The sequence below is a fragment of the Panthera onca genome, chromosome D2 (assembly GCF_046562875.1).
Source record: "Panthera onca isolate mPanOnc1 chromosome D2, mPanOnc1 haplotype 2, whole genome shotgun sequence".
NCBI classification, from domain to species: domain Eukaryota; kingdom Metazoa; phylum Chordata; class Mammalia; order Carnivora; family Felidae; genus Panthera; species Panthera onca.
Window position 1 is genome coordinate 23,092,283 of NC_138349.1, and position 27,867 is coordinate 23,120,149.

General features: G+C 42.8%; 1 protein-coding gene across 6 annotated transcripts in view; it reads left to right on the forward strand.

The window, feature by feature from the left end:
- SORCS1 (sortilin related VPS10 domain containing receptor 1) overlaps positions 1-27,867 on the forward strand; it is a 502,203-nt gene that overhangs the window by 310,606 nt on the left and 163,730 nt on the right. For all 6 annotated transcript variants that reach the window (XM_078434807.2, XM_078434808.2, XM_078434810.2 and 3 more), the window contains exons 4-5: positions 3,911-4,069; positions 20,088-20,161. In XM_078434807.2, coding sequence (XP_078290933.2) covers positions 3,911-4,069; positions 20,088-20,161 — 233 coding nt within the window. The remainder of the gene's footprint in view (positions 1-3,910; positions 4,070-20,087; positions 20,162-27,867) is intronic.

A 27,867-nucleotide genomic window follows, 5' to 3' on the forward strand; every position in this document is an offset into this window, starting at 1 on the left:
TTTACAAAGATCTATGGACCTACTATGGACCAAGCTTTATGCCAGCCAAACAAGGTCCTCTCTGGTTAGAGAACTGACTTGAGGAACTGTACAAAGTTTAGATTCATGCCTTTTACAAAGTCCTCCTAAAATTCCCTCATTATGATCCTATTCTAGAATGCAGAGGATTAAACATTAAAAGCCAAAAGGGGCCAGAGAGCCAGCATAAACCAGCAAAACCAGGGATCATTGAACATATTTAAGAAATATAATCTGTTGAGGCACCTGGGTGGCTCAGTCAGTTGAGCATCCAACTCTTGATTCCATCTCACGTCATGATCTCATGGTTCATGTTTGATCAGGTCATGATCTCATGGTTCATGGGTTTGAGCCCCACATCAGGCTCTGCCTGCACTGACTGAGTGGAGCCTAAGTGGGATTCTCTGTCTCCCTCTCTCTCTGCCCCTCCTCTACTCATATGTAGAGGCATGTACTCTCTCTCCCTCTCAAAATAAATAAACTTAAAAAAAGAAGTGCAATCTGTTATTTTTTGAGGAGTAGTAAGTAACTTGAAGGTATTATTTTGATAATATTTCCTAGGAGAACACCTTTTTGAGAAGATAGAACTTTATTTATAAATGCCATCATTTATGTCTAAAGATTGGATCACATTTATTTTTACATTGTTTATTTTTCTCAAATAGGTTAAACATTTTTCTATTTAGATGTTGCTTAAATTCATTATTTACTTCTTAACTTATTTACTTGTAATAACCTTCAAAAGGATACCATAAACCTCAACCCATTTGAGTAAATTACTAAAAAAATTTGAATTTAATGACTGAAATAATAGGATTCTATGTATTCAGTTAACAGTAAATTGTCAAGTACTTATCGCTACTCAACCACTGCACTGATTGTAACCTAATTATGTTGAAGGCTATGATTAAGTAATTGAAATATTTTATACACAATGGTACATATTCGTGTGTGGATATGCATTTGTGTGTTTCTGGTTCAGTTAGAAATGAACAAAGGCCATTATATTAAGTGGGAAAACCCACTACATCCATGATATTATATATAGATGCGAATAAAGAAGTAGAGGGAAGCACACACATGGTTTGACTTGTTCAAGGAATGGGGTCATGAGCAATTTATTTTTCTTTTATTTTAAATTCTTCTGCAGCCTTACAAAGTTGTTTGTGCAATAAAAATGGCTAAATAAAAATGGGTCCAGATTAACCTGTTTGTTTTGCCTGGATTTGAGCAGAGATTTGAGAGAGGAACCACTGGAAGGTTTGTGTCCTACAGATACACCTATAAATCTTACAGGGGAGAATTTCCTGACATCTTCCATCATTTCCAAAATGTCAGATTTTCAGATAGGGTTTCAGGTGAGGACTGGAGAGAGAAGCTGAGATTTGGGTCTATATACTTTTAGCATTCGGAATAAAAAACCAAGGGGGTCAGGAGTTTTGTTTATTTAATATTAAGTATCCTTGCATTTGAAAATGCTTGTGTTATTCTATCTCCCCTCAGCCAGTATTATCTGGAATATCTCATATGGTCTCATGACTTACACCATTAGTGAGTCTCAAAAATATTTTAGATGACACATGAAAATCAGCTTGATTTGAGGATATTCTGTAGGCCTACTGTTTTTATTTTGATGAAACAGTCTGCCAGGGGAAGCAGGTGGTGCAATCTGCTCTCATGGGAAGAAAGGAAAACATATTTTGGTTGACAGGGAAATAGAAAGTCAGAGGAGGAAAAAAAAAATCACCTTGCCTGAGACAATGGCCGCTCTACAGAATCGATCCTCTTCATACTATCATGGAAATTACTTTCTGGCGGTAGAGCCGAAAGGTTGTTATGTATTATTGTCGACTGTGGTTGGAGACACAAAGCAGTGCGATCATTTGATGACTTATTTGTTATTTGGAAAATGACAGCTTTTATGTGCCAATAAATGTGAAATCACCTGCAAGTATTCTTGTGAATTTAGGAACCATCTGAATGTCCTTTCTTAGTGAATAAGGTAGAGTTTAATGAAGCCACGTGACTTGTACTTAGTCGATTATCTGGCAGTTCTGTCTCCGCCATCTGATGAGGGAACCCTGTCCGCTTGGTGAGTGCAAGACAGAGAGGCCCGTGTAACTTTGTCAGAATTTCTGGTTGGTGGACAGCGGCTTCCCTGGAACATGGAAGGAGGCAATTAGTCTCCAGTTTTAGGTGTGCTTTTCATCTTGTGCAGAGTGTGGCTGACGGCCACAGCATCCCGCTTACTCCACCACATCCCTTTGTCTCCTTCAACAAGGGTGGGTTGAAGGAATAGCAAGGAGCTTTAAATTCGTCCTGGGTTACAGAAACACAATCCAGGCTGAGTGTGTCTGGCGTGCGGTGGTCATGTGCCATTGGCGGTGACAGGACACCACTTGCAAAGATGACGCTGACTATTCTGAGGTTTTAATATGATTGCCTCCGCACGCTTGAGAAAGCCCCATGTGTTTGATCTTTTATGACATGACCCTATTTTTTTTTCCTTTTCTTTCCTCTCTCTTCTTTTCCTGGAACTGCTGCGTCCTCAGCTGGCAGTCTTTAAACCCTGGGCTGCAGTGATTTCTCTTCATACGACCACACATTAAGCATATCTTTCATGCTTCTCTGAACCAAACTCAGAAAGTGCCAATTAATAAGTTGATGGGGAACAAGTTAATGGGTAGCATTAAGGCCACCTGTCTGGAGGCATTAGGTGTGCACGTTGACTGAGTGAAAGGAGACCTGCAGAGAGTCGGGAATGAGGTACTTTATCACGCATTCCTAGAGGCATAAAATGAGAGAATAAAAGTCCGTTTTCAGGGCAGCCCCTCCATCTTGTTGCTCTTGTGGATTGTTCACACTGCTCTGGCCAAGGTTAACCATCCTCACGAGAAAGGACAAAGCATCTGAAGCTGTGAGTGTTTACACATGTAAAGCATATTTCTTGGTCAGTAGGCTAAAGATTGAGAAGAACATCCGATACTTTTCCATGGCACTTCCATTCATATCTGCTCCAACTATTCTGGGCATCTTTCTATTGGACGTGACTGGTCTGAGAACTCTATTCATTCATTCATTCATTCATTCGTTCATGTATACATTCATTCATTTATCCATTTATTTATTCATTCATTCATTTGGAAAGTACTCACTGAGTTTATAAAATACACTGGGCCTTACTCTAGCTGCTGGGAGTATACTTGTGGGGGAGAAAAAGAGAGGAATATCACAGATCCCTGTTCTCATTGAGTTGATGTACTAGTAGGGAGTATGTAGATGAGAAGCAAAATAAATCAGCAAATTATAAAATAGGTTTAAAGGTGATAAAATCTGGCCTTTATACAATTTCCAGAGGTGGATTTAGAAAGCTCAGCCTTTGAGTCAAGACTCAGAAAATCAGATTAAAGGTAGGAGGACACAGAATATTGTTGGTGTGAATAAGAGGGCTTATGATTAGAGGAAAAAAGGAATGGGCCCCATCCTCTTTCTCTTTCTTTCCACCTTAACCACAGCAGACTATGACAAGTCTTGAATGGAAAGTAGACAAGGCCCAGTAGGAAAGAGGGCTGAGGTTAGGGGAACAGTAGGGCATATTTCAGATTAAGGACATAACCTTGAGAAAATACAAGGAGACCCATAGAAGACAATAAAATGCACTTCATTCTTTCCTCTCCCTTTCAGCTTGTCTGCCTCTTTGATTTTTTAGTGAAAACAGTTTCATGGCATTGGTCCAGGAGAACAAAGTGACAGAGCCAATGTCCTTGTTTAGCCAAGCATTCTTTAGTCCTTCCTGCTGTCTTACCGAACTGTTAGCTTCTTTCTTTAGTTTTTGTAAGTTTGGAAACTTAACGTTTTGTTGTCTTCTTTCCCCAACAATTCTCGGCTGCAGATCATGTTACTCACAGACCCGGAGATTGAGAGCAGCTTACTGATCAGCTCAGATGAAGGGGCCACCTATCAGAAGTACCGGCTGAACTTTTACATTCAGAGCTTGCTTTTCCACCCCAAGCAAGAGGACTGGATTCTGGCATACAGCCAAGACCAAAAGGTGAGCATAATTACCTCATTCGAGACAACAGTGCCTGGTTTTCCAGGGGATGGACCACGAGTTGATTGTCTCTACCTTTCTTCTCGGCAGTGACTTTTGTTCTGTGCAGTAGCCTGAACTCTGAACCAGGGGGTCGGGAGTAGCAAGGAGGATTTCAAGGTGCTTGCTTGAGCTGTGTAAATATCTGAAATAACATACAAGGGAAGAGCCTGACACTAAGGAAGACATGGTGGAGAAGCAGTTATTAATAGACACCATGGGCCATCAGGGGCTCCTACCCCCCATGGAATTTGAGACAGTGTTTTGTGCATGTGGAGATGTGAGCATTTTTCTGGATTAAGGGCCCAGAGCTTTTTTTCAGAACCTTCTTGGGAAAGAAAACTCTAAAAAGGTGAAGAACACTAGTGATTTGCTAAAACAGTGAGAGACATGGCCAGAAGAGCAGTGATAATGTTCATAGAGGACATTATTCAGAACCAAGTCATTTCACGCTGACAAGACAACTCTGTCTTCTCTTGGTGGTTGTGCTGAAGGAGAGGTCTACTTTTTAAGAACATTGACTGAGGTTGTGCTAGTGTGTGTGTGTGTGTGTGTGTGTGTGTGTGTGTGAGAGAGAGAGAGAGAGAGAGAGAGAGAGAGAGATGTGTATATATTTTATGGGATATATACTATATACTACACATACACTATAAAATATCTCTAGTCCCTGCTTTTAAGAAGCTTAAATTTTCAGGTAGAATATAAGGTGAGCAACAGCAGATACAATTAAAGAAACAAAGGATTTACAGGCAAATATGAGACTCTAGCTATAAAAGCCAACGAGAAGATAGGTGAAATATTGCAATGCTCTTTGTGAAGTGAATGATTCAGTGAAGTTATTCTGCAAAATCTTTTTATGGGAATCTTGTGCTAGAAATTACATATATTTAAAGAGATACCGAACTTCTGTGAGTGAGGAGGTTATTCTAGGGTTTGTTTTTTTTTCTGTCGAGCAGATGTAGATGTGCAAGGTTCTTCCTGAAGGCAGGGGAAGGGTAGATGCAACCTTCCAAGATCTCTACTGACTCGGGCATTTTGGAGGTGGCAAATTAAAATTCTTAGGATTGGAGTTTTATTCATGCTGCCCTTACTGCCAAACAAAATGCACATTGAGCCTAAAAATAGAAAAGATTTACAATTAGTATCTTCTTTTCCTCTTGAGCAGCCTGGCTACCCTTTCAGCAGAATGTAAAATTTCATTCCTGGAGTCAGGCCACAGTGCATCTGGTCCAAGATGGTGCAGTTACCAGAGGCGAGGCTGAGCAGCTCGGGACACAGAGTATTAGTCATTTAATCCACTGGGTTGACTGTATTTTATTTGACAGTTGGTTAATTTTCCCCCTGATGCCAGAGGCACAGTGAGGACCAGATTTACCTGGCTAAGTAGAAACTCTACAGTTGTGCTGGAAGAGATGCCCACGCATGTAACCCTTCATGTTCCAGCACTTCAAACAGGGCCTCCCACAGCCACTGTGGCCGAGTGAACAACCCTGGAGGAGTGTGGACATCTGAGTTGTGGCCCCAACTCAGCCACAGTACTTGGTGAATGGTACTTGGTGTTGGTCTTTGCCTTAACACGTGTTTACACAAATAAGTATGCTTGCAGGTGCACTTCCAATGAGATGGACAAAAATACATTAGACTCCTCCAGCTCTGTTGTAGATGCTCCTCATGGTGCAGTGTTGGTCTAAATCAGTTTATCAAGGAGCGTTCAGTCCATGCGGGGAGAGAAGATAAATGTACATGAGTTCACTAACAGCCTAAGAGAAGCCAAAAAGGCAGTACCCTCATTCACATATAACAGATACCCAGTTGAAGTAGCAGGATGGATTATATGAAATTGGCAGCCCAAAGTTCAGGAGATAGAGATCGTATGAAATGATTTCACCTTGACCTTAAAGAATATATGTCATATTTCTGTTTGGAGGACCACACTGTACACAAGAGGAATGTCCTAAGCAATAATATAAAGTTAGAAAAACAGTGTTCACAGGGTTGAGAATGCGTCCATTTGATTGAAACTGAAATTTAGTAAAGTTAATTCTGTATATATTTTTGGAATCTGATCTTGACTGCTTTTTGCTGTTTTGACTGCCTGACTTCTAGGCAAAATAAGTTTTGCTTTCATAATTAGGACCCTTTCGAAAAATTTGGCCAGTGTGATGATGTCTTCAGAGGTATACACTATGAAGGTTATTCTGGTAGCAAAGTTAGGATGAACTGGGATAATATGAGGTCAAAAGCAAGAAGACCGGTTAGGATTATATGGCAGTAGTCCTGGTCTGGACCAAAAATACCTTCTGTGACCATGGACCAAATGAATTCTATCACTTTAGAGCTGGAAGGAGCCTTAACAGTCTTTGCTGGTATGTAGCTAACAAACCAAAACTATGAGAAGTTAATGAATTTCCCCCAAAGAGAAAAACCACTCATTGGTATCACATGTCAAAGTTCAGTGAATGGAATAAAGGCTTATATGAAATTTGGTAGCATTCTCATTCTTGATTATGACATCTAGACATTAGCAGATAGGCAGAAAGATACCAACCTTACTGTTGAGCTCTCTGTTTTTCCTAGAGTGAAGGAGAAATCATCCTAGAAAAAAAAAAAAATGTAGATAGCCTTCTAAGATGAGTAGGGGATAGAGTACTCCATATCTTAGGGCTTAAGTCACAGAATGAGGAGTGGGGCATTTGCTGGGAGGCAAGTGGGCTGCAGCCATAAGATGAGCCATTGGCCAATGAGGTTGGCTGGAAGTCAAGTGGAAAGGGTGTGTGGCCACTCAGGTGGGTCAGTGATATGAAAATAATAGCCGGCAAACACCCATGAATCATGGAGCTTTTAACACTGATGAGATGCTACACTGAGCACCAAGGAGAGCCCTGTGCTGGTGTCGGCAGGCCAATGACTATATTTGCCCAGGAAAAGGGAACGTTTCTTCTTTCATGTAAGGATTGCTCATCAGTTTTTCTGTGACAACTGCTATTGCTGCTGCGGCAGAACTCCCCGTGAAGATCTTAGTCTCATTGCTGGTCCTCGCGCCGCTGGATGCTTTTCTACGCCAGCCTATGGTGAACAGAATCCTCAAGTAAAAGGTGCCGTCCCTTTGAAAGAATCTTCTTCAGGTGGCCACTCCTTGAGAACTCACCCGTGAACAGAGTCCTCCTCTCCCCCCTCCTCCTGGTCTCCTGCCCCCATTGTCTTCTCAGACGTGCCCTCCCTCTTTTGAATACATACTCTCCCTCTTTCGCCACCCTTGTTTTCCCTTTACTTCCCTGCCGTTGCCTTTTCTCTCCTTCAGTGCAGGAGACTTTTAAGGCCCTGAGGACGGAGTCTAGAGCCCTGGCTTGCAGGACAGAGCACATATGGGCTGCGGTGTTCTGCTCTGCCTGCATTTCATCTTGTGTGCCTCAGTACTGAGAGGAGGTTTTTTGATGTGTGCATTTTAAAGGACCCAAAGTGTTTTGTTGAGCCTGTTGTCCTTTCTGGCCCAAGAGAGAGTTTTACTGGCCACCAATTCCATAGGAAATCAGATTTGTTTTCTTAAAAATAGCTTTTCATCATGGACAAATGTGTATGGACAAAGGCCCTCAGAATTCATAAAATCAGGCCTTCTGATGTTTCAGTCTTTTTTTTTTTTTCTGAGAGAAATCTGACTATGATATTCAATGTCTAGATGGTTGCCAAGAGGTGAAAGCTTTCTTGAATGAGCATGTGGCTTTCCAAACACCACAGGAATGACTGAAGCAGAAAGCAGTACCTTTTTTTTCCCTTTAAGGTCCCGAAGTACCCTGGCTACTTAGGGAGCCCTGTCCGGGACCTAATGCAGTGTAGACAAAGGAGTTAGCCTCCTCGGCTTCTAATGGGTCTTTGTGAAGGTGTGCCTTTGGAAAGCCCTGAAATCTCCAGAAATGTAAATATAATAGATACTATGGAAATTTTGTCAAATGGACAGAGCGATACTGGTCCCATAAGGTCACACTACTAAGAATTCTTACAAAATAGCAGTCAGTCACAATGGACACAACAAAGAATACATAGCATTTAGTACAGGACCACCAAGATCTTGCTCTCCTTTATTTATTTATTATCTTTTTTATTTCCGTAATTAGGCAGTCCGCAAAGCAAACATTCTGTACGTTTGGTTGTTTGTTTGTTTGTTTGTTTGCATTCGGAAATGGAGCCGGCACCGGAAAGCAGAGAGAGAGTTCTTCACTCCCTTGCTAGTTTCCCCTCACTTGCTTGCCTCAGTGCAGGAAACCACCCAAGGAAGGCTTAGCAGCAGGCTGAGTCTGCCAGATTACATCTTTATTTTAATTTGGCAATAAACTAGTGTACAAACTGTGCTGTAAAACATTGCCTCCAACGGCATCTCTCAGTCTGTCTTAAACACCTCACTAAACATGATGTGTTGGGAAACATTTGAAATGAGAGAAAACAAAACGCAGATGTGACTGAAAGAGAAAAAAAAGAAGAAGAAAATTATAGGAATGTGCATATACCTCAGCTTTGCAGACCACCGTGGCACTGGGCTCCCGGCCTCTCCATTAGGGGCTGCACTGGGGGACAATTTTTAAAGCGGGGGGGGGGGGGTCTGCAGTGTTGGGAAAGCAACATGACCACTTGGGGCTCAGGCCAGTGAGCAGCTCTAGAGGAAAGGCCCCCTCACCTGCTTGCTCCACTTAACCCCCTGGCAAAGATCTGCAGGGGGGCCTGCTGGCTCTGACCCTTTTTCTCTGGTCCCAGGAGGTGTACTTCCTCTTGCCGCCCTTGTGGATATCCAAGTTCATTGAGGCCATGAACGACAAGCAAGAAACCGTACCGAACAAAGCGGCTGGGTCTGGGCTGTGAGGTGGAGAGCAGGTGTTCATGTAGACATTTAGAGGGGTGGGGGTGGGGAGGTGTTGGGAGGCTCCACCCTGTTGTTCTTGCAGCCTTGGGTGGCTCATCCAGTGTCACCAGACCTTCATATTTTCTCAAGAGAGGGAATCCTGGTCTATTAGATATGGTATTTTCATACTTTTAAGTATTTACAACTAACTCAAATTTAAAAAAAAAAAATTATTTATTTTTGAGAGAGAGAGAGAGAGAGAGAGATAAAGCATGAGCACGTGTGTGGGTGGGGTGCAGAGAGAGAGGGAGACACAGAATCTGAAGCAAGCTCCAGGCTCCAGACTGTTAGCACAGAGCCTGACATGGGGCTCGAACTCATGAACCGTGAGATCATGACCTGAGCTGAAGTCGGACACTTGACTGAATGAACCACTCAGGCGCCCCAACCAGCTCAAAAACTTAAAACAGAAAATGGTGAGGGGAGAATAAATCTCATCTTGCTGCCTTGCATTAGTCCCCAAATCACTTTTCTTTCCCTTCTGTCTTTCCCATCAGCTTTCTTTTTCTCCTGTTCATGGATCTCCCTGTCAGTTTTATTTCAGACGTTAAATTGTTTTGTGATTTTTTATAAGTTTTATTTATTTATTTTGAGAGAGAGAAAGAGCATGGGAGGACAGAGAGTGAGGGGGAGAGAGAGAGAATCCCAAGCAGGCTCTGCACTGTCAGCTCAAAGCCCAGTGCAGGGCTCGATCTCACAAACCGTGAGATCATGACCTGAGCCAAAGTCAAAAGTCATCCACTTAACCGCCTGAGCCACTCAGGTGCCCCTGTGTTGTAAATTTTTAAAAAAATGCATCCAAATTGGGTGATCAATTCTGTGGCTGTTAAGACAGAACCTTCAGGACAGTTTGGTGGGCTACCCTTCATTTTGTGGCAGTTCTAGAATATTCAACAGTTTATATTGTTTCATTTATTCTGGAGCTCGATGATTCAGCATTCCAAGTAATATCACGTGAGAGCCTGCTCAACTCCTCTGTATTCCAAAGAATCACAGTTTATGAAAGAAGCAAGAAATCCTAAGGGTTGCATGTTACCTCACCTTCAGTATTTTGGCATTTATGTGTATGTGTGAGATGTACACAAAACCGAATCATAGCTTTGAAGGGGACGAACATGTTTTGATAAGGAGGCTCTTTTCACACATAATTGAAACCCTAAATATTAACAGTCAGCATTCTCTGCATGAGTGAAGACTAAGTTTGAGCTAAAATGATATATTGGTAGAAAAGGAAAATTATACTGCCAATGTGTTCAATAGCATACGATAGAATTTTAGTAACCTATATAAAAGTAAATAAAAAAAAATACTCCTTTTAGTTTCATATCCATTCCTAAAAACCAAAAAAAAAAAAAAAAAAAGCAACAACAACAAAACAAACAAAAACAAAACACCTCCCTCCCTCCATTCCTTTTTAATCTTTCCTACGTCCTAACAGAAAGCCATTGCTGATCTTGGTTGTTCTGGATCTTAGCAAACTGTGACTGCTTGGAAAAGGAATAAAGGTCAGCATTTTCCAAAACTCAGTCGTAGTGCTTTCTCGCCAGTAGGAGACAATACAGCAAGCCAGATAAGATCATGAGCTCTCTACTCTGTCAGGTCCTACCAATGGCGGGGTGACCTTTGGCAGGTCACCATGTGGGTTCTACAACTGTAAAGTGGAAGTAACAATAAGAGAATGTGCCTCACGGGACCGTGTGAGGATGCTGATATAACGTGTGTAAAACACTTACCACAGAGCCTGGTGAAGAGTAAGCATCGTAGAACTGCCAGCCAGTGTATGATTCAGAGGCCTGAGAGCGAGCCGACCTGGTGTGGTGTCGCTGGATTTAGACACGGGCTGCCTTAGCAGCAGTTCGGTGTCTCCCCAGTACCTGAAGTCGTAGACATTTAGGTCAATGTCAGATGCCCCCTTAGCATTCAATCGCTGAAAGGTACCATGGAACCAGAATGAATGGAGCAAGGAAGAACCAATGCGCAGTACTCAGAAAGTATTGATTATAATAACAGTAAACCATTAAATATTAAAGCATTTGTCTTCACAGTAACTCTGCTTGTTTTTTAATAGACCTGGTAGCCCCTAAATGTCAAAAGGGCAAGATTGTAATAAATGATAAATAGATCCTTGAAACTCAGCTCCCCGGGGATAGTCAAATAATTTCTGCACAAGTGCACTTAGCAAACGCATAGCTACCTAATGCCATCCTGTTTCTCCAAGGCACGACAGTAAGTAAAAAGGCACTCAGTTATGTGTATGAAATATGTTGAGCATTATAGTCCTTGCTGATTTGGTAGGATTTCCATGTGCTTGAAATTTTCCAATGTCAGAGCTGATTTCTATTCTCATGAATATGTAAATAATGTAAGTATCCAACTACAAAACTGGCAATTAGAGTGGAAACCAGGGAGCTTGCTAAATGTCATCCCCAGTGCTTGTTTATAAAACAAATTCTCTAGCTGAAATGCCATAATATGTAAACAAGAGAGGCCTCTGTTCACCTTAGATGCCTTGTTTAACTAGGTGATACCGTTATTTTTCACTTGCGACCTGAAACACTTTGAGCTACCTGTTCCTAACCATTTGAATGGAAGGGGCTGCAAGAAGGAAAACTGGGACATATCGAAAGGAATTGCTAGGATTAAGGTTTGGACAGGCACAATTATGCTCTTTGGTAGCTATTTAAGCTTTGAAATAGGGTCAACATTTTTCCTTGTGCCGCTTTTTAGCCAGCTCTTTTGATCTGTTCTGTCCACCAGTACTTGTCTGAATGGAGTTTGTCACCTCCTTAAACCAAGTCCCAGTCTGGAAAAGTTTGGAGGACATTAGACTGCTTAAGAGAACCTGGATTTCTTTCCTTAAAGAGCTCATTTGTAAGATGCCCAGAAAGCCCTGCCTCTCAGGGGGGCCCTTTAGAAATCTTATAATGCTAGGATTTTCTGGATTCTTCCATGTCAAGAGTGGTTGCAAGCAGTGATGTTGCCAAGAAGGGCAGGGCTTTGGGGAGGAGGAAGGCTTGGCCTTGTGAGTAGACACATTTTGTGAATTTATGACTATGATTTTCATATTTAAAAAAAATGATCTTGGCCAACCTTTTACCATGATATTGTAAGTACATATTACAAATGGCACAGTCATTGTTCCCAGGGACTCAGAGGCCAAGATCACATAGCTGGCAAGAAGAAGAAAAACCGGAAGTTACACACCCTCCTAAAATTGCCAGGTTCCTAAAATCAAATGAAAAGGCACTGATACAGACCTTCAAGACTCTCATTCTCCCCACTTACTTAACTCCAATGCCTGCCTGGCCAACGCAACTACAGGCATGTCGAGAAAATATCCCAGAACAAGAAGACATGTGATTCAAAGCCAAATAACTTCTGTTGCCCTAGGAAAGTCCATAATAAAAAAATATTCAGCCTCAGAGGCTGGGAACTTGGAATTCTTATCTAAGACCCTTCCTTGCTTCCAGAAAGTCTGGAAGAAAAAGACAGTCACATCTGCCTCTCCCTATCATTCCTGCCTTCCTCAGGGTCTGTGGATACTGAAGCTTGATGGCAATAATCCGTAGCAGAAAGAGGAGTGAGACAGAACTAGCAGTGACCATTCATTCATCCTGTAGCAAGCCTTCTGCAGGGTTTTTCACACCAACTGCTCAACTTTATTCTTGCAGCAAGCATTAGTGATGTTATTATGCTCATTTAGCATTTGGGGACTCTGTGGGTCTAAGGAGTTAAGAAAATTTCCTAAGATGGCCTGTCAAGCAATTGCTAGAACCAGAGTATAGTCGTTGTTTGAATGTCTTCACACTCTGTCCTCATTGCATTAAAAAATCCAAAACCCCCCAAAAAAATGTTTGCCTCCCTGGAAAACCCATTATGGTTTTTAAATTTTCTTTAATTGCCATTTCCCTCCCCCTGTTTTTATGTAATTGTCTCTTCTCTGTCCGACCTACCACATATCCCTCTGACAGATACCGCGGTGCCCATATCAGGAGCTGATTTCACAGCAGAGGGAGGACTGTTGTTTGAAGATCACGCGGGAGAGGAAGCGAGGGGTGGCGGGACCTGTGAGCCAGAGGGAAACCCCCCTAGGGTTCCTAGGCACCCGCACCCCTTGTGATAGAGAGGAGTCTGCTTGTAAAACTTCCCCCTTCCCAGGCCAAGTGATGGGCTTTCAGAAGTGACCCACTCGATGGGGACGCCTGGGTGGCTCAATCGGTTAAGTGTCTAACTCCTGATCTTGGCTCCGGTCATGATCTCAGGGTTTATGAGTCCACATTGGGCTTCACGGACTTTGTCCTGACAGCACAGAGCCTGCTTGGGACTCTGTCTCTCCCTCTCTCTACCCCTCTCCTCTTGCTCTCTCTCTGTTCTCTCTCAAAATAAATAAATGACCTTAAAAAAAACAAAAAAAAGAAGTGACCCACTCTAATGTTCCACTTCTGTTCAGATGTTTTTCTTTTTAAATGTTGTTTTGTTTGTTTATATTTTTTAATGGCCTCCCCTTCCCTCTGTCTCATACCCAGGGGCCCTGTCTAACCAGGCACTCACCGGTCCCCCGCCCTGGTGCAGCACCTTCCAGCTGGCCTGTCTCCCCCATTCCGTCTTCACGGTCCTAATGCATCAGTCTTACAGAGACACAGCTCCAATTACGTTCCAAGTGACAATTTTCTCCTGCTGATTTTTATGTTTCACAACTTCTGAGCTTTATCATCTGTGCATTTAAAGAATGGTATGATCGTATGGCTATGGAGGGCTACTCCTTTTATCATCAGTTGCCTTGATATTATGGGATTTGTCACATAGTTTCTATTTCAGCATCTAATTATTTTATTTATCTTATATTTATTTCTCCATCTATATTAGATCATCTTTAAGGCCAAGATTCCATATTACACACACACACACACACACACACACACACACACACACACCTCCAGACCCAGGTGCACAGGAAGTATCTATAAATGAAAGTGGCCCTCGGTCACATATTGAACCTTCCTTCCCAGACAGCCCCAGCTCCATATGTCTAATCTCCCAAGGCTGCCTCAAAGTGCCAAACCCAACTGTGGGGCATGTGACAGACTTCAGTGACAGCTGGGGAATGGCCAGTGACAGATTTGATAAATCCAGCCACAGGAGAGATTGATGGAGCCAGTGATATGCCATCATTCCTGCTCACTATTCATCAGCAAAGGCTGAATCCACAGCCTTGGTGCTCTTGTCTTTTGACCTTGGTGACATTTGGATCCAGTCTGTATTAGCTCCCTGCAAGTTTCAGTAGGATTGCATCTGTCCATCCGCATCCATCCCGCACCCAGGCTCTGTTTATAGCCTCTCGGCCCCCATGGCTTCACCTTTCTGCACATAGCCCAGTCAAGCTGGGTCTCTTGCAGTTCACAAACAAAGAACAAAAACACGACCCTAAGCTTTGCAGCTCTGTTTATTTGCTCAGACTAACCCGTTCATTCTGGAACACTTTTTCACCACATATTTATTTTAAGGAATCTTAACTGTCCTCCTAGGCCCATCTTGAAAGTTCTGCCAGATTCCCAATCTGGAAGAGTCTCTCCTGCATACGCCACCATAGCACTCTGAACTGAACATTATACATGATTACTATATGTTATCCGTGATATTCTAGCCTTTGGTGTGAGGAATTTGCATGTGTTGGCGACAGGAGTGCCGGTCTGAGACAGCTATGATGCGTCTCTCACCACCTCTCCCTATACCCACTAGCCAGGAAGAAGACTTGTGCCAAAGCTTAGGGAAGCTTTGTCAAACTACTTTAGGTACCTCGGGGTGTGCTATTCCCTTCAAGTGAGGTCAGGCCTTGTTCCGTGCTGTAGAACCAGAGTATCCGGCACACTTCTGACGACCATGGATTTCTGTGGATGGATTCTCTTTCTTCCTGTTGAAGCTGGTGGACGAAAGAGCTTGATATTTGCAGTGCCTCGGGCCTGGCGTTAGGAATTCATTTGAAGTCCTCAAGGTGCCATCTCTTTTTTCCTAAGAAGAATTCAGTAACAGCATTGAGAACTGGAGAATCATGAGGTAGATGAGTGCTTTGTACCCAGACCATCCCCAGGACATTATTAGGATGAGGCAAATAAAATAAAACTGGCAGGGTTTTCTGTCAGCCATCTCAAGAAGTGCAATTTGCAGGTCTCCTGCCTCTAGAATGTTAAGGGCAGAGAAGCAAAAAGGAGCAAGCAGGCAACCTTGAAAAGAGCCCCCAGCAGGAAGTATTCTGCCAACATGGAAGCCTCTCAAGGAGTCTGTGTGGCGGAGACCCAGGGGCCTGCCTCCTCACTGGGAAAGTCTCCGTGAGGAGCTTTGTGGAGGAAGCATTCAGTCCTGTCAACCACAGATCTAAAAGATGTTATCGCTCTTCCCTTTTGCCAAATTGTGTCCTCGCACCAATATCCTAAGTGCAGAAGAAAATCCCTAATGTGCACTTGTCTCACTTTGAAAGAGTGGCTGCATTGATCTGATTTAGAAATATTGAGAAGACTTTCCAGGGACAGTGATGATTGCAGGCTTTTGCATCGGCACACGGAAGTGGGATTTCTCTTCAAAGAAAGATGCTTCCCTGCTAGGGCTTCAGCCACCATGCAAATGGTAAGAAGATGGAAAATGGAAGTTGCCACCAGCTGTGCTCACACCCCCCTTCTCTCACCCCGGCTTAGTCTGCTGAAGAGCAGGAACGCTGAGCAATGCCACTGACTCTCACTACTTCTCACCCGCAAGCTCTCGGTCTTCCTGTGGCATCCATCTTTGTTCTCCCCTGAGCCTGCAGCCCTAATCCAGTTGCATCTCTGCAGCCTCCTGAGGACGGCCCCAGAGATGGCTGAACCGGTTCAAAGCTCACAACAAAACTAACCTGTGCCATTGTATTCTTTGCAATTAACTGTATTTTTATCTGGACTCTTCTCACAGCAGACAACGGCAGATGGCAAAACAAACCAGTGTGAGAGATGTCTAAAAAAGAAAAAAAAATAAGAAGAAGAAAGAAGGAGGGAAGGGGGGGGAGGAAAAGAGAGGGACAGACCATTCTGGAAAGGAGCCTGGCAGGAGGGAGAAGTATTGACAGGCCCAGACCAGCATAATGACAGAGTGGAGGGTCAGGCCCTGAGGCTGATAGTAGATCTGGAGTGTAGATGAGCATTGGGTTTGTGCTCATTAAGTTATATTTACTGAGGAAGGAAAGAGGTCTCCGGTAGTTGAGGATGATTTGAGACAGGAAGGGCTTTCTGCCTTGCATTCTTAGTCAACCAGAATGCTTTCCATGTTCCCTTTCTAAAATTTCTACTCCTTCAAAGATTTTCCCCAATTTCCCCCAATAGTTTGTACCAGTGTTAGACTAATAAAAACAAAACCAAAACCCTTCAAGAATGGTGTTTTGGTGTTTACGACAGAGGTTAGTAGATGAATGTTGCCCTCCTAAAACAAATATTGTGTCTTCCCTCTGATCTCTCTCTCTCTCTCTTTCTCTCTTTCTCTCTGCTCAGCATTCCTGGAGAAAGCTGTTCTGTTTTCTCTGATATGACAGATAGTAATGATAGTTCTTAGTATTGTGTTCTGACAGTCAAAAGAAACCTTAGAGCCAGAGACAGACAGACAGGGAAATAAATCTTATTTAGGTACTACCAACACTATGAATTGTATTAAAGGACGTTGACTCGTTCTACACAAAAAGCCTTCCACTGGCGGCTGAGACAGTGTCATTGAGTAAAAGGCCTTGAGCCCTTTCTCTGCTTTATGGAGGAGAATTTTGCTGTCAGACTCTGCAGGTTTCATTAACACGTTAATTTGAGTGGCTCTGAGTTGTTAAACTTTTCTTGCTCTGACTCCAGCCTGGACACTAGGGGGAAAATGTTTAAAGTAGTAGGTGAAGTACACAGAGCAGCTTTGGCTAAGGGTAAATAGGCAAGACCCTGCTTCCAAATCCTTGGCAGTTTCAAATGTACAGATTTTTTATAGTTTTGGCTTGTTCATTTGTTTATTTTTTAGATATAGACCTCTACTGTGGATCTATGGAAATAAAACATATCCCTCTGATAAGTGACCTTTGTTCACCCACTGGGAAACCTGGGTGGTACTTTACTGGGTAGATTCATCACTAGGGAATTTGCATGGTATAAAATCGATACTTCCCCCCGCCCCCCCCCCCCTTATCATCACTATGTGCTAGACGCTTTCTGGAAGGAAAGGATTCCCGATACCTATGAGCTTTGTAGTCCTGTCAAAGGGGCAGTGAGTGGTCTCAGATATTTTAGAGTGATTTAAGATAGGGAGGAACTCCTGCCTTGCATTCCTAGAAGGTTCTCTTGGAAGGCTACTGAGTAAGTTAAATATAAATAGGTGGCCTGTAGTTTGATACCATCTGTGGAACCATAGATCTTTGGAAATGAGGCCACTGGGAATTTTAGTGTGTAGGAGAAAGTTCATAGAAAAGGTATATTTTGATCTGGGCCTAAAAAAGAAGACTGACATTGAGGTAGGCAAGTCCTGAAGCCACCGCAGCCAGAGTGGGTAGCATCAGTGAAGACACAGCAGAGGAAATGTGTTCAGGTGTGAATGAGAGAGTGAGAAGGTGGAGTCCGCCAACACCAAAGGGGACCTTTTGAGAAAGAAGGCTGGAAGTAATGTCACCAAGCTGAATAAGAGGCTTGGTTTATTGGAGTGTCTGGTATATCTACTGCTCGAGGGGCCTCTGGATGTTCACAAATAACAAAGCAGCCCGTGAAGACCATAAAAACAAATATCATGGGACATACCTGACTGGTCCACAGATTCTGAATCCAAGCCTAGAGGGATCAATTAAAAAAGACATAGAAAACACACACACACACACACACACACACACAGATGCCAGCCCCCAGTGATTCCTCACAGAGATGAATTTTCTGTGGGGGCAGGGGTGGCCCCATATGAACCCTCAGAGTTAATATTTGGTTTTCAGGATATCTGGGAGTCCAGCTTCACACCCAGAGTTGTTATTATTTCAAACCATCCTTCTTCTGTTACAGTTGCATAAATCCTTATATATAAAGATAGATATTAATGTACATTTATATAGAGACAGAGACACAGACAATGGTGTGGACTCTGTTCTCTTTAGACTCATGGAAAGAAGTGTAGCTCTGGGCTTTAAAAAAGATAGAGCAAGGGGAGAAGGAGGAGCAGACCCTCCCATTCCAGGTGCTTGCTGTTGTTCCCCAAGTCTGTGCATTCAGATGCCAAGTGTTCGCAACACGCTGGCAAACAAGTAGCAGGACGTGTGTGCCCTGGCTGCTTGGGTTCTGAATGGAGAGGGAGTGAACTGTCCCATCTGTTGTTATCTCTGTGATGGGAACTGTGTCCCCAGCTCTGCGTGGCACTCTTAAAAGGAATCAAGCATAAAATGTATGCAGGCAACCTTTCCCCAGGCATGATGGGGCAGAGAAAAATAGTAAGACTTGAAAGAAACAGCCATAAATTCTCCTTGACCAAATACCCAAATACTGTGTTGTTGGACTCAATTGAGCCACTTGCTTAGTAATCACATATTTCAGCCTTTTCTTTTTGGCTTTAGAGTCTGTTTTGAACCACTGGACATACTGTCATAGGAAGCTCTTCCAAGGGTCAGTAAATACTCACTTGAGCTGACCTGTTCCTTGGACTTGCCCAGTGCATGTGCAGCCTTGGCGAATCACTCGGTGAGTCATTTGACCCTTCACTGAGTGCTGAAGCTGGAGACAGGACAAGGCTGGGCAGTCATGGTATTCAGTAGAGTATGACTCATTATCCATTCACTGTGGGATTGGGCGAATGCAGTGGTGGAAGATTGGGATGTGAGTGGGTTACAGACCAGGCACACAGTAGAAAGGAGATGTTTCCAATGATATTTATCACATCGGTAGCCAAATGTCCATGGGACCCAGAATGCCTAGAGCAACAGGAATCTCCGGGCTGCCATGAGGACACTTCTCTAGAGCTGTAAAGATTATTGGAGAGGAGCAGAGGTGTGGAGTGAGCCAGGATAAAGAGCAAGATGTAAGAGAAGAATGACATTTGGAAGGAATGGAATATGTGGAGCATTAGACCCTGTCTCATGGGCAGTGTTTCTTTGTAGTGGCCTTGGGAGAGTACTGAAGCCATGTAGCATGTGGACTTGAACTCTTACCAGCTGTAGAGCCATCTGTAAATTAACTTCATATATCACGGGGATGATGTGTGGATGAGATGAAATAATGCATGGGGAGCCCTTGCATCAAAGTGAAGGTGTAGTCCACGTGGGCTGCTGGAATAGCCTGAAGCTTCTCTGGCTGTTGTGGAAAAGACCAACAACCACACTGGCTCCCCTGGGCTGCAGGTTCGGTTCCGGGCTCCCTGACTTACCATTCAAAGCCTTTTCCCAAGTTGCCCTCAACATTCACATCTATATTTACGTAGATAAGCCAGGCTTATTTGTATACTGTCCCTGCACATCTCACCACTTTGACCCACATCACTCCTTTTGTAATGAGTGTTCTGTTTTTGTCAGTGTGAATGCTGCCATTCATTCGGACCTCGGCTGAATCCGCACACATCTGTGAAGCATCCCTGATGTCTGAGTCTCCCTCCTTGGCATTCCTCTGTCCCCGGTGGCCTCATGCATTCCTCATGACTTCAGTCAGGTTCAGGTCATACTATCGGCTCTTCGAGAGCCAGGTCTCGATTTTGCACTTCTTCGTATTCCACACAATGATCTGCACGTGATATCATTAGGTCACAAGGTACCACTGGCTCTGTCACCGGGGGGAAACCAAGTATGAATCCCAGCTCATTCTAATGTTTAGAGGGTATGCGATTTCCAACAAATCACTTAATCTTCCTGCACTTCAGCTTCCTCAGTTGTAAAGGGGGGATATTAATATCTGACTTGCAGAGTGTATATGAGGAGTAGAGATGACATGTGGATCATTTACCTGGCAGGCACTCAACAAATGGTAGGCACTAGTGTTGTTGCCGTTGTTATTCTTACTGTTCTTGATCCCGTGAACTAATATTTGTATATCCGATGTGCCACGGGTCATAGTGCTGAACAATTTCTCTTCTCAACAGTTATACAGCTCTGCCGAATTTGGGAGAAGATGGCAGCTTATCCAGGAGGGTGTCGTACCAAACAGGTTCTACTGGTAAGTCTCGTTGTTTTTGTAACACATTAAGAGATCACCTAGTAAATGAGCTTTGGAGTCTTTTTCTTACTGAAAGCTCTCACATGAGGTCTGTCCTTTTTAGACATGCCTACATCCCCCTACAGAGCAGGATGTGATGTTGGAATAGTCAGCACCTTAAGGGAAAGTTACACCCTTGTCACAAACTGCTCAGTAAGCCCCAAATAGATCACTGAGATTAGTGAACAGCATGGGCTTTGTAACTGTTGTTTTATTCTGTTTTGATGGGACTTGTGAAATAGACACTTTTAACATTTTAATACTGGTTTTTATCACTAAAAGCATTATATGCACATATATTACAAAGTCAAAGGTTTTCAGTGTAGATAAATAGATCTTATTCATCCAAAAGTAGCTTTTCCTCCTATCCCTGGTTTCATGTCTCCTAGATCTCATCATGTGGACACAACCAGCTTTCTTCGGTTCTCATTTCTCCTTCCGTGAATTTTCTATGAGTTACCAAACATATGTATATTCTTAGCTTGGGCTGCTATAACACAATACCGTGGACTCAGTAGCTTAAACAACACATTTCTTTCTCATGGCTCTTGAGGCCAGCAAGTCCAAGATCAAGGTGCTAGCAGATTCCGTTCCTGGTGAAGATCAGGATATTTCAGAGGATATTGCAAGATGTTTCAGAGGATAGTGCAGGATATTGCAGAGGGCTGCCTTCTCGCTTTGTCTGCACACAGGGGAGGGGAAGAGAGGAATAGCAAAAGAAAGAATGAAGCAAGGAAAGTAATATTCTTTCTTTTCTTTACCACCTATGCCCATCCCCCTGATGATACTAGAGGTGCCTTCCCTCCATGGGAATGGGTGGCCCCAATTGAAAAGAAGGGAGGGGTGCCTGGGTGGCTTGGTCGGTTGAGCATCCAACTCTTGACTTTGGCTCAGTCCGAAATCCCAGGGTCCTTGGATCAAGCCTCACAACAGGCTCCATGCTGAGTGTGGAGCCTTCTTGGGGTTCATTCGAATATTCATTCTCTCTCTCTCTCTTCCCCTTTCCCCTTCTCCCCCACTTGTGCCTTTGATCTTTCTTTCTCTCTCTCTAAAATTAGAACAAAAATTGGGGGGCACCTGGATGGCTCAGTTGGTTAAGTGTCTGACTTCGGCCTAGGTCATGATCTCCCAATTCATGAGTTCGAGCCCCGTGTGGGGCTCTGTGCTGACATCTCAGAGCCTGGAGCCTGCCTCAGATCCTGTGTCTCCCTCTCTCTCTCTCTCTGCCCCTCCCCTGCTCATACTTTGTCTCTCTGTGTCTGTCAAAAATAAATAAATGTTAAAAAAAATTAAAAAACTGAAAAATAAAAAACAAAATTAGAAAAAAAAATTAAAAGAAAAAAAAAGGGAATAAAGAAGTTCCTTTTGTTTTTTGTTTCCAAGGCCCTACATCCTGGCAAAGCAAGAAGAGTAAGAAGTGTTCTAGTGTAATGTTGACTTTACTTATCAGCCACTTTTGAATTTACAACCTAACCCCTGCCAGAAGATGTGACTACCTCACTTGACCTAATCTGCCCCTAGAAAGGACATTTAGATTGATGTTAGACTTTTGCTGGTACCAACAGTACTATAAGAACTGGCTCAAACAAGAGTTTCAATATTTCATGTCCACATCATTCAGAATCATTGGAACCAGGACCTTCAAGGAGCCAACAAGTTCCTTGCTTGTTGTGCGTCTCCCATTTACTCCTCCCAAAATCACACTGCCTCTCATCAGCCTTTGGGCTTACAGGCACCTGATGGCTCCCCACACCCAACCCAGTTCTCTCACTTCTAAGAGCAATGTGTTTTCATCTTTCTCATTTTCAAACCCTGCCCTAAATACCCTTGTGGGAGTTGAAAGCCCAAGGAAATGCATTAGAGGAGTCTCTTAACATACTTGTGAAACTGCCTGAAAAAGTGAAGGATAAGTCATTTGCAAACAAACTGGCTCAAAGAGAACACCTAGAGAACTATGCATGGAACAATACCTTCTTTGTCCACCTCATGAAGAGACATAACTAAAGGGGCACCTGGGTGGCTCAATCAGTTAAGCATCCAACTTTGGCTCAGGCCATGACCTCACGGTTTGTGGGTTCAAGCCCCATGTCGGTCTGGCTCTGTGCTGGCAGCTCAGAGCCTGGAGCCTGCTTCAGATTCTGTGTCTCCCTCTCTCTCTGCCCCTCCCCTGCTCACACTGTGTCGCTCTGTCTCTCAAACATAAACATTAATTTTTTTTTTTTTTTTTCAAAAAAGAGAGACATTGATAACTGAAGAAGGTTTTTATTGCACAGGATCTCTTCACCTCCTTCCCCCTGCTTCTCTTGCTCAGAGGTGGCTTGAGCCTTGCTTTCAGGGTCCACATCAGCCCGTCTCTTCTCCGGGAATTCCCCTCTAGCTGTCACTTAGTCTCCCTCCTCTGGTGGGCATTTCTTGCTGTCTTACTCATGCTGTCCCTTACTCACAAGTATGCAAGGTGTCAACCTTGCAGCTCCATCTGTTTTGCCTTATAAATTATGGAAAATTATGAAATCACTTTTTGGAAAGAGGGTCCATTTTATTTCTTTCTTTTTTTTTCTTTCTCTCTTTGACTTGATGTTCCATGTGCATAGCTTGCCAGTGAAGAAGTGTAAGGGACAGATCTTTCCTCAATCCTGCTTCCAAGTGACTTCACATAGCTGCCTGTGGACCCAGCAAAAGAAAGTAGGAAGTTGCAATTCACAAAGGACTAGATAGACATATGTTCTTACCAATAGAAACAAAGAAAAAGAATGACTGAAAAGATGGACAAGAACAAAGAACTAAGATGGGACTATTTCCCATGCATGTGGTACATGGTACACACTATTTTCTAGCTCATGGAAGGTCTTATTCACAAATAGCATTTTGAGGTGAACGGACCAATCATTTCTTTGGCGGGTGCTAATTACAGTCCATTTTTATCTATTCTCTGAATAGAAGTCTTTCATCTGAAAGCCTGATTAGCAAAGCCCTTTTAACCATATGTCGTAATACTATTAGCTTTGTAAAAATGATTGTGGATGAATCCTGATTAATCTGTTAAGTAAAATAAATAATACCCCTCTTTCTACCTTTGGGAACAGAGAGACACATCTTGTCCATTCAAGCCCCACACAGTGATAAGTATGATTCAGACTTAAGCTATTTAATTCTTATAACAGTTTAATGAAGTAATGAAGTAAGACTTGCATTATCATCATTAACAGATAGGGAACCTGTGGCATGAAGAGATTAACTAATTTAGCCAAGGTCACACAGCCAGAAAGTAGCAGAGCTGGGATTCAAAGGTAGACAGTCTGGCTCCAAAGCCCATGCTCTCCTAAATCGATGGATTCCGTTGCCTCTGCCTCTTGGCCTTTTTTTTCTGGGCTGAGGCTATGAGCCCTGGAAATTCAGCCCATTCAGGCAGATGAGGAGAGAAAACCCGAAGCTCTTTTGGCCATGGTGCCGGCATGAGTATCTCTCCAACTGGGCTTGGCAGATGGCCCCCATGGGTCCTTTAAGCTCTTTGGTTTTTCCAGAGAAGGCATGAGACCTTGTAAATTGCACAGTGCACATGACTGTTGATGAAAATCTCTTGATCTCTGGCCACGTGGTCTATATTTCTGACTGAGCAACTTCCTGAGGCTGGCAGCAAAGGTGTCAATCAAAGCAATATTTATTAGACTCACTCCTGGAAACCAATTGCTTCAAATGACATAGGAACCATAGGGCTATCTAGGATTGCTCAGCAAGCTTAATTACAAGAGTCCCCCTTTAATCATTTTTGCTTGGAGCCTGACTGCAGGGGTGTGGAAAGGCCTGAGGGCAACTTTTCTAGTGATGAATTATCTAGCGTAAGGGACTCTGGGTAATAACACAGCATTTCCCATAGAGAGAAATGAAGATGAATTCATATCTTTTCCTCATCACCAAGTACACTTGAGAAACATCTCTTCTGGTTGGCAATAGCAGTGCTCTCTCCGAAAGTAGTCGATGGCAATTAGAAAATAATTATGGAACATAAGACCTTATTCTTATGTCATCGCGGCGGTCCTGTTAGTACGACCATAACTAACATGAATATGAACTGTCCTCCACGGAGTTCATATTGTTTTTAAAACAGATTTACAGATTTACACGTATACATAGCAGCTTATAAAACACATCTTAGTACAATATTGCCCTTAAAAGAGTAGGTGTCCTTTTTATTTTCCTAACTGTGATAGCAGTCTTGTTCTTCGCTACATCAGGAATCAATTACCCTGGGAGGCAGGACAACCTGGAGATTAAGGGGCCCAGAGATACTGAGGTAGGAGTTCCAGCTTTACCATTTAGTCTGTAAGGGATCCCGGGGAAGTTACTCCTGGTTGTCTCAGGCTTTTCCTCTCTGAAGTGGAAATAATTACTACCTGCTTCATTAGATGAGATGTTTCTTATGAGCTGGTTACATACCTGGCACCTAAGAATTGTACTAAGTGCCCACTGACTAATCGTAATGATATTCTTAATAGAGGCTGACCTTCGACATCTATTAGTTTTATTCTCCCCCCAGCCCCCACCATGCTGGCTTCATTCTCAGGTTGGTTCTCCCACTTGTGGTAGTGACAGACATTATCAGCTCTACTCTACATTCTAACAGTTCAGAAGCCCTATCAAATGAGCCTACCTCTTTCCTCACATTTCTAGGGATCAGATCTGTGTGATTAAGGCTATACAAGGCAGTACATTACTCATGTAGGTCAGGGAACTGAAACAGGAGATGGGGTTGAGTCCCAGGCAAACTGCATGGTTCAAAGTTAGGGGAGATAGGATTGCTAAAAAGGAGGAAAACAGGATTCTGTTATAAAAGGCAAGAAGAGATTTTTATGAGAGACAAAATAGAGATGGGAGAACTGAGTGTCAGCTAGATAAAGTTCCATAACAGGGATTTGTATACAGTCACCAAAATGATCTGGACGCCTGATAAAAGCATGCCATTTGATCCTTATAACAAGACTGTGAGGTAGGGATTCTTGTCCTCATTTTGATGAAATAGAAAGACGATGTATTTTATCCAACATAATATATATAATACATAATACAGCCAAGTTTTGAAACTTGGTCCGTCTAGGCCTATGGCCCTTGCTTACAGTAGTAAAAATCGGTCCTGTATTTAACACTTATCTCTGACCTGCTTCCTTCAATAATAGCAGTTTAATAGTTTATTAGGTAAGAGCCAAGGTTTTGCTTTGACATTGAACAAGGACACAGAGTTGGAAGATCACTGGTACCCAAATGCCTTGAATAGAGTGAAGTTCCTGCCAAAAATTCACTAATAGTAGTTGCTGAATGTGGCCTTGTTGGGATCTGATTCAACTTTTGAACAAAGCATTGGAAGGCAGTTTTCATTATAAGCTACTCAGCAATCTATTATCTATGCAAAAGACAAGGCAATCTTAGGGCTGTTTCACTTAATTAAAAATAGGTTCAGACTTATCTTATTGATTATGTTGTTCTGACATATAGGGGGCTGGCTGGAAGCAGGGACAGCTGAATGGTGATTACATATTTTCTGTGACTAATTCACGCACAGAAAATTAAAAGTTGACTCAACAATGAGCCTTTGTATTCTGGAATGCCAGCCTTGTTTCAGTTATGTCCCTCAGGGGACACATGACAGCTGTATTGTACAGCACAGAGACACAGGAATACTCACAAGTCTATACTCAGTGCTTTTGAGCATGTATACACATTGTCATTCATTCCCATGTGCCAGTCAATAAGAATGACTCCCCATTCCATGTCTTTGGCAACAAGTCCCATTTATTGAGCACTTACTATGTGCCAAGCCCTATGCTTAGTGCCTTGCACACATTGTTTCAGTCAGTCCTCAAATCAATGATCAGAAATAATTTAGTCATCAAAACTTTTTCAAGATACGTGATAGAAAAATGCAACCTGTTTTAAGGGAAAAAAAGTTTTTGATTTTTTTTGTTTGTTTTTGGGTTTTTTTTTTTTAAGAGATATGGGGTCATGGATCTAGAAAGTCTAAAGGTCCAACTGTATTTAGACTCCACTGATTCAGAGGCTCCTTAAGTTGATCAGATCTTGACATTTCAGCTCCACCCTCCCGGATGTTAGTTTCACTCTCAGGCAGGCTTTCTTCCTGGCAATCTCTGGCAGCTAACATTTTCCCGGATTTACTCCAGTGGAAAAGAAAATACCTCCTTGCTTGGCGGTCCCACAGAAGTCCCGGGATTAAATTTCATAGTCCTTGATGAGGTAGCATGCTTACATCTAGACCCCAGGGGTAGAATCAATTCCAGTAAACCACATGGACAGAAAGTAAGGAATGATGATACCCCTGAAAGACTCAGTAACTTTTACCAAAGAAAGTGAGGTTAATGGGATGCTATCAGCAAGAGGTTTGCATTGCTGGTAAGTGTTTTAATTCCCATTTTTGGATGAGAAGTAAATGAGACGATAAATAAGAAAGCAAAATCCCAGAGAGATTAAATAATCCTGACTCGTGTTATGTGTTAATAAGTTATGGTGACACAATTTAAACCCAGATCCGACTGGCTAAAAAGGCTGTGTTGTGTAAGCATGCTCTGTTCCCTGGCTGGAACACCAGCTTTCCTTGAAGCTTTTCTGAGGACCCTGCTCCACAAAGCTTTCTTCTCACTCACAGCTGTAAGGTTAGCAGGCATTTCCTTTTGACCTCATACCCTTTGGGCCTGATGTCCAGTGGTTAGAGTCACATTTGTCTATATACCTGGCCTGTTTTTCCCATCCAGAGTTCCCTCATCCAACCTCGGGCATGAGACACAGATGCATAAACTTGGGCTGGTGTTATATGGCTATGCCAGAAAACACTTCAGCGCTTAAAATAATCTCTCTGTGATTCTGACTCATATCACTAACACTCATCCCCGAGTCTTTATTGAATATTGCTGCTGGGCCAATGCGAGGAATTTTTTTTTTTTTACCCTTGTTGTTGTTTGGTAGTTTGTTTTTTATACCACCAGGCCACCATGACCTTTCTTCTTCCTCCTTCAGATATGCTGACCACTCAGCATGGCATCTCCGAGATTTCTAAGCCATTCGCAACAAAGGGGCATAGAGGATGTGGCATGAATTGGCTGTGACTCTTTTCTCTTTCCCCAGATGGGTTTAATGGATTCCTCTGCACTCTTCTTTCCCCATGTCTTGCAAAGTGGAAATGGATTGGGGCCTAATCATATTACAAAAATAAAATAAATAGAATAAAATAAACTAGTAAAGTAAAAAGTAAAACTCTGTCTTACCAAAATAGCTAGAAAATTGGGTGTACTTTATTAGTAAGGGAGTATGGCTACTTTTTGAAGATACTCTGCCTCATCCTTCACCCAAAGCTCTGAAGTGGGTCTTCGTTTGCCAGGAACTTCTAAATAAACACCATCATTAGCTTTCAATTTTATGCCGAGGTGGAGGTGGAACATCTCACGGTTCAGAATCGGATTTTGATTTTTAGGCGTCTGTATTTCTGTGTATCCTGTAACCCAGCCTTAGCATTTTTGAGCCATATTCCCCTCTGTTCTCTTACTCAGTTCCTTTTATATGTTGATTTTCCAATCCGCATCACTCCCTCCATGAAGTTACACCTGCCCACTTTCTTTTCTATTCCCATTACTCTGGCTCATTAGGAATGGTGAAAAAGCCCCCCT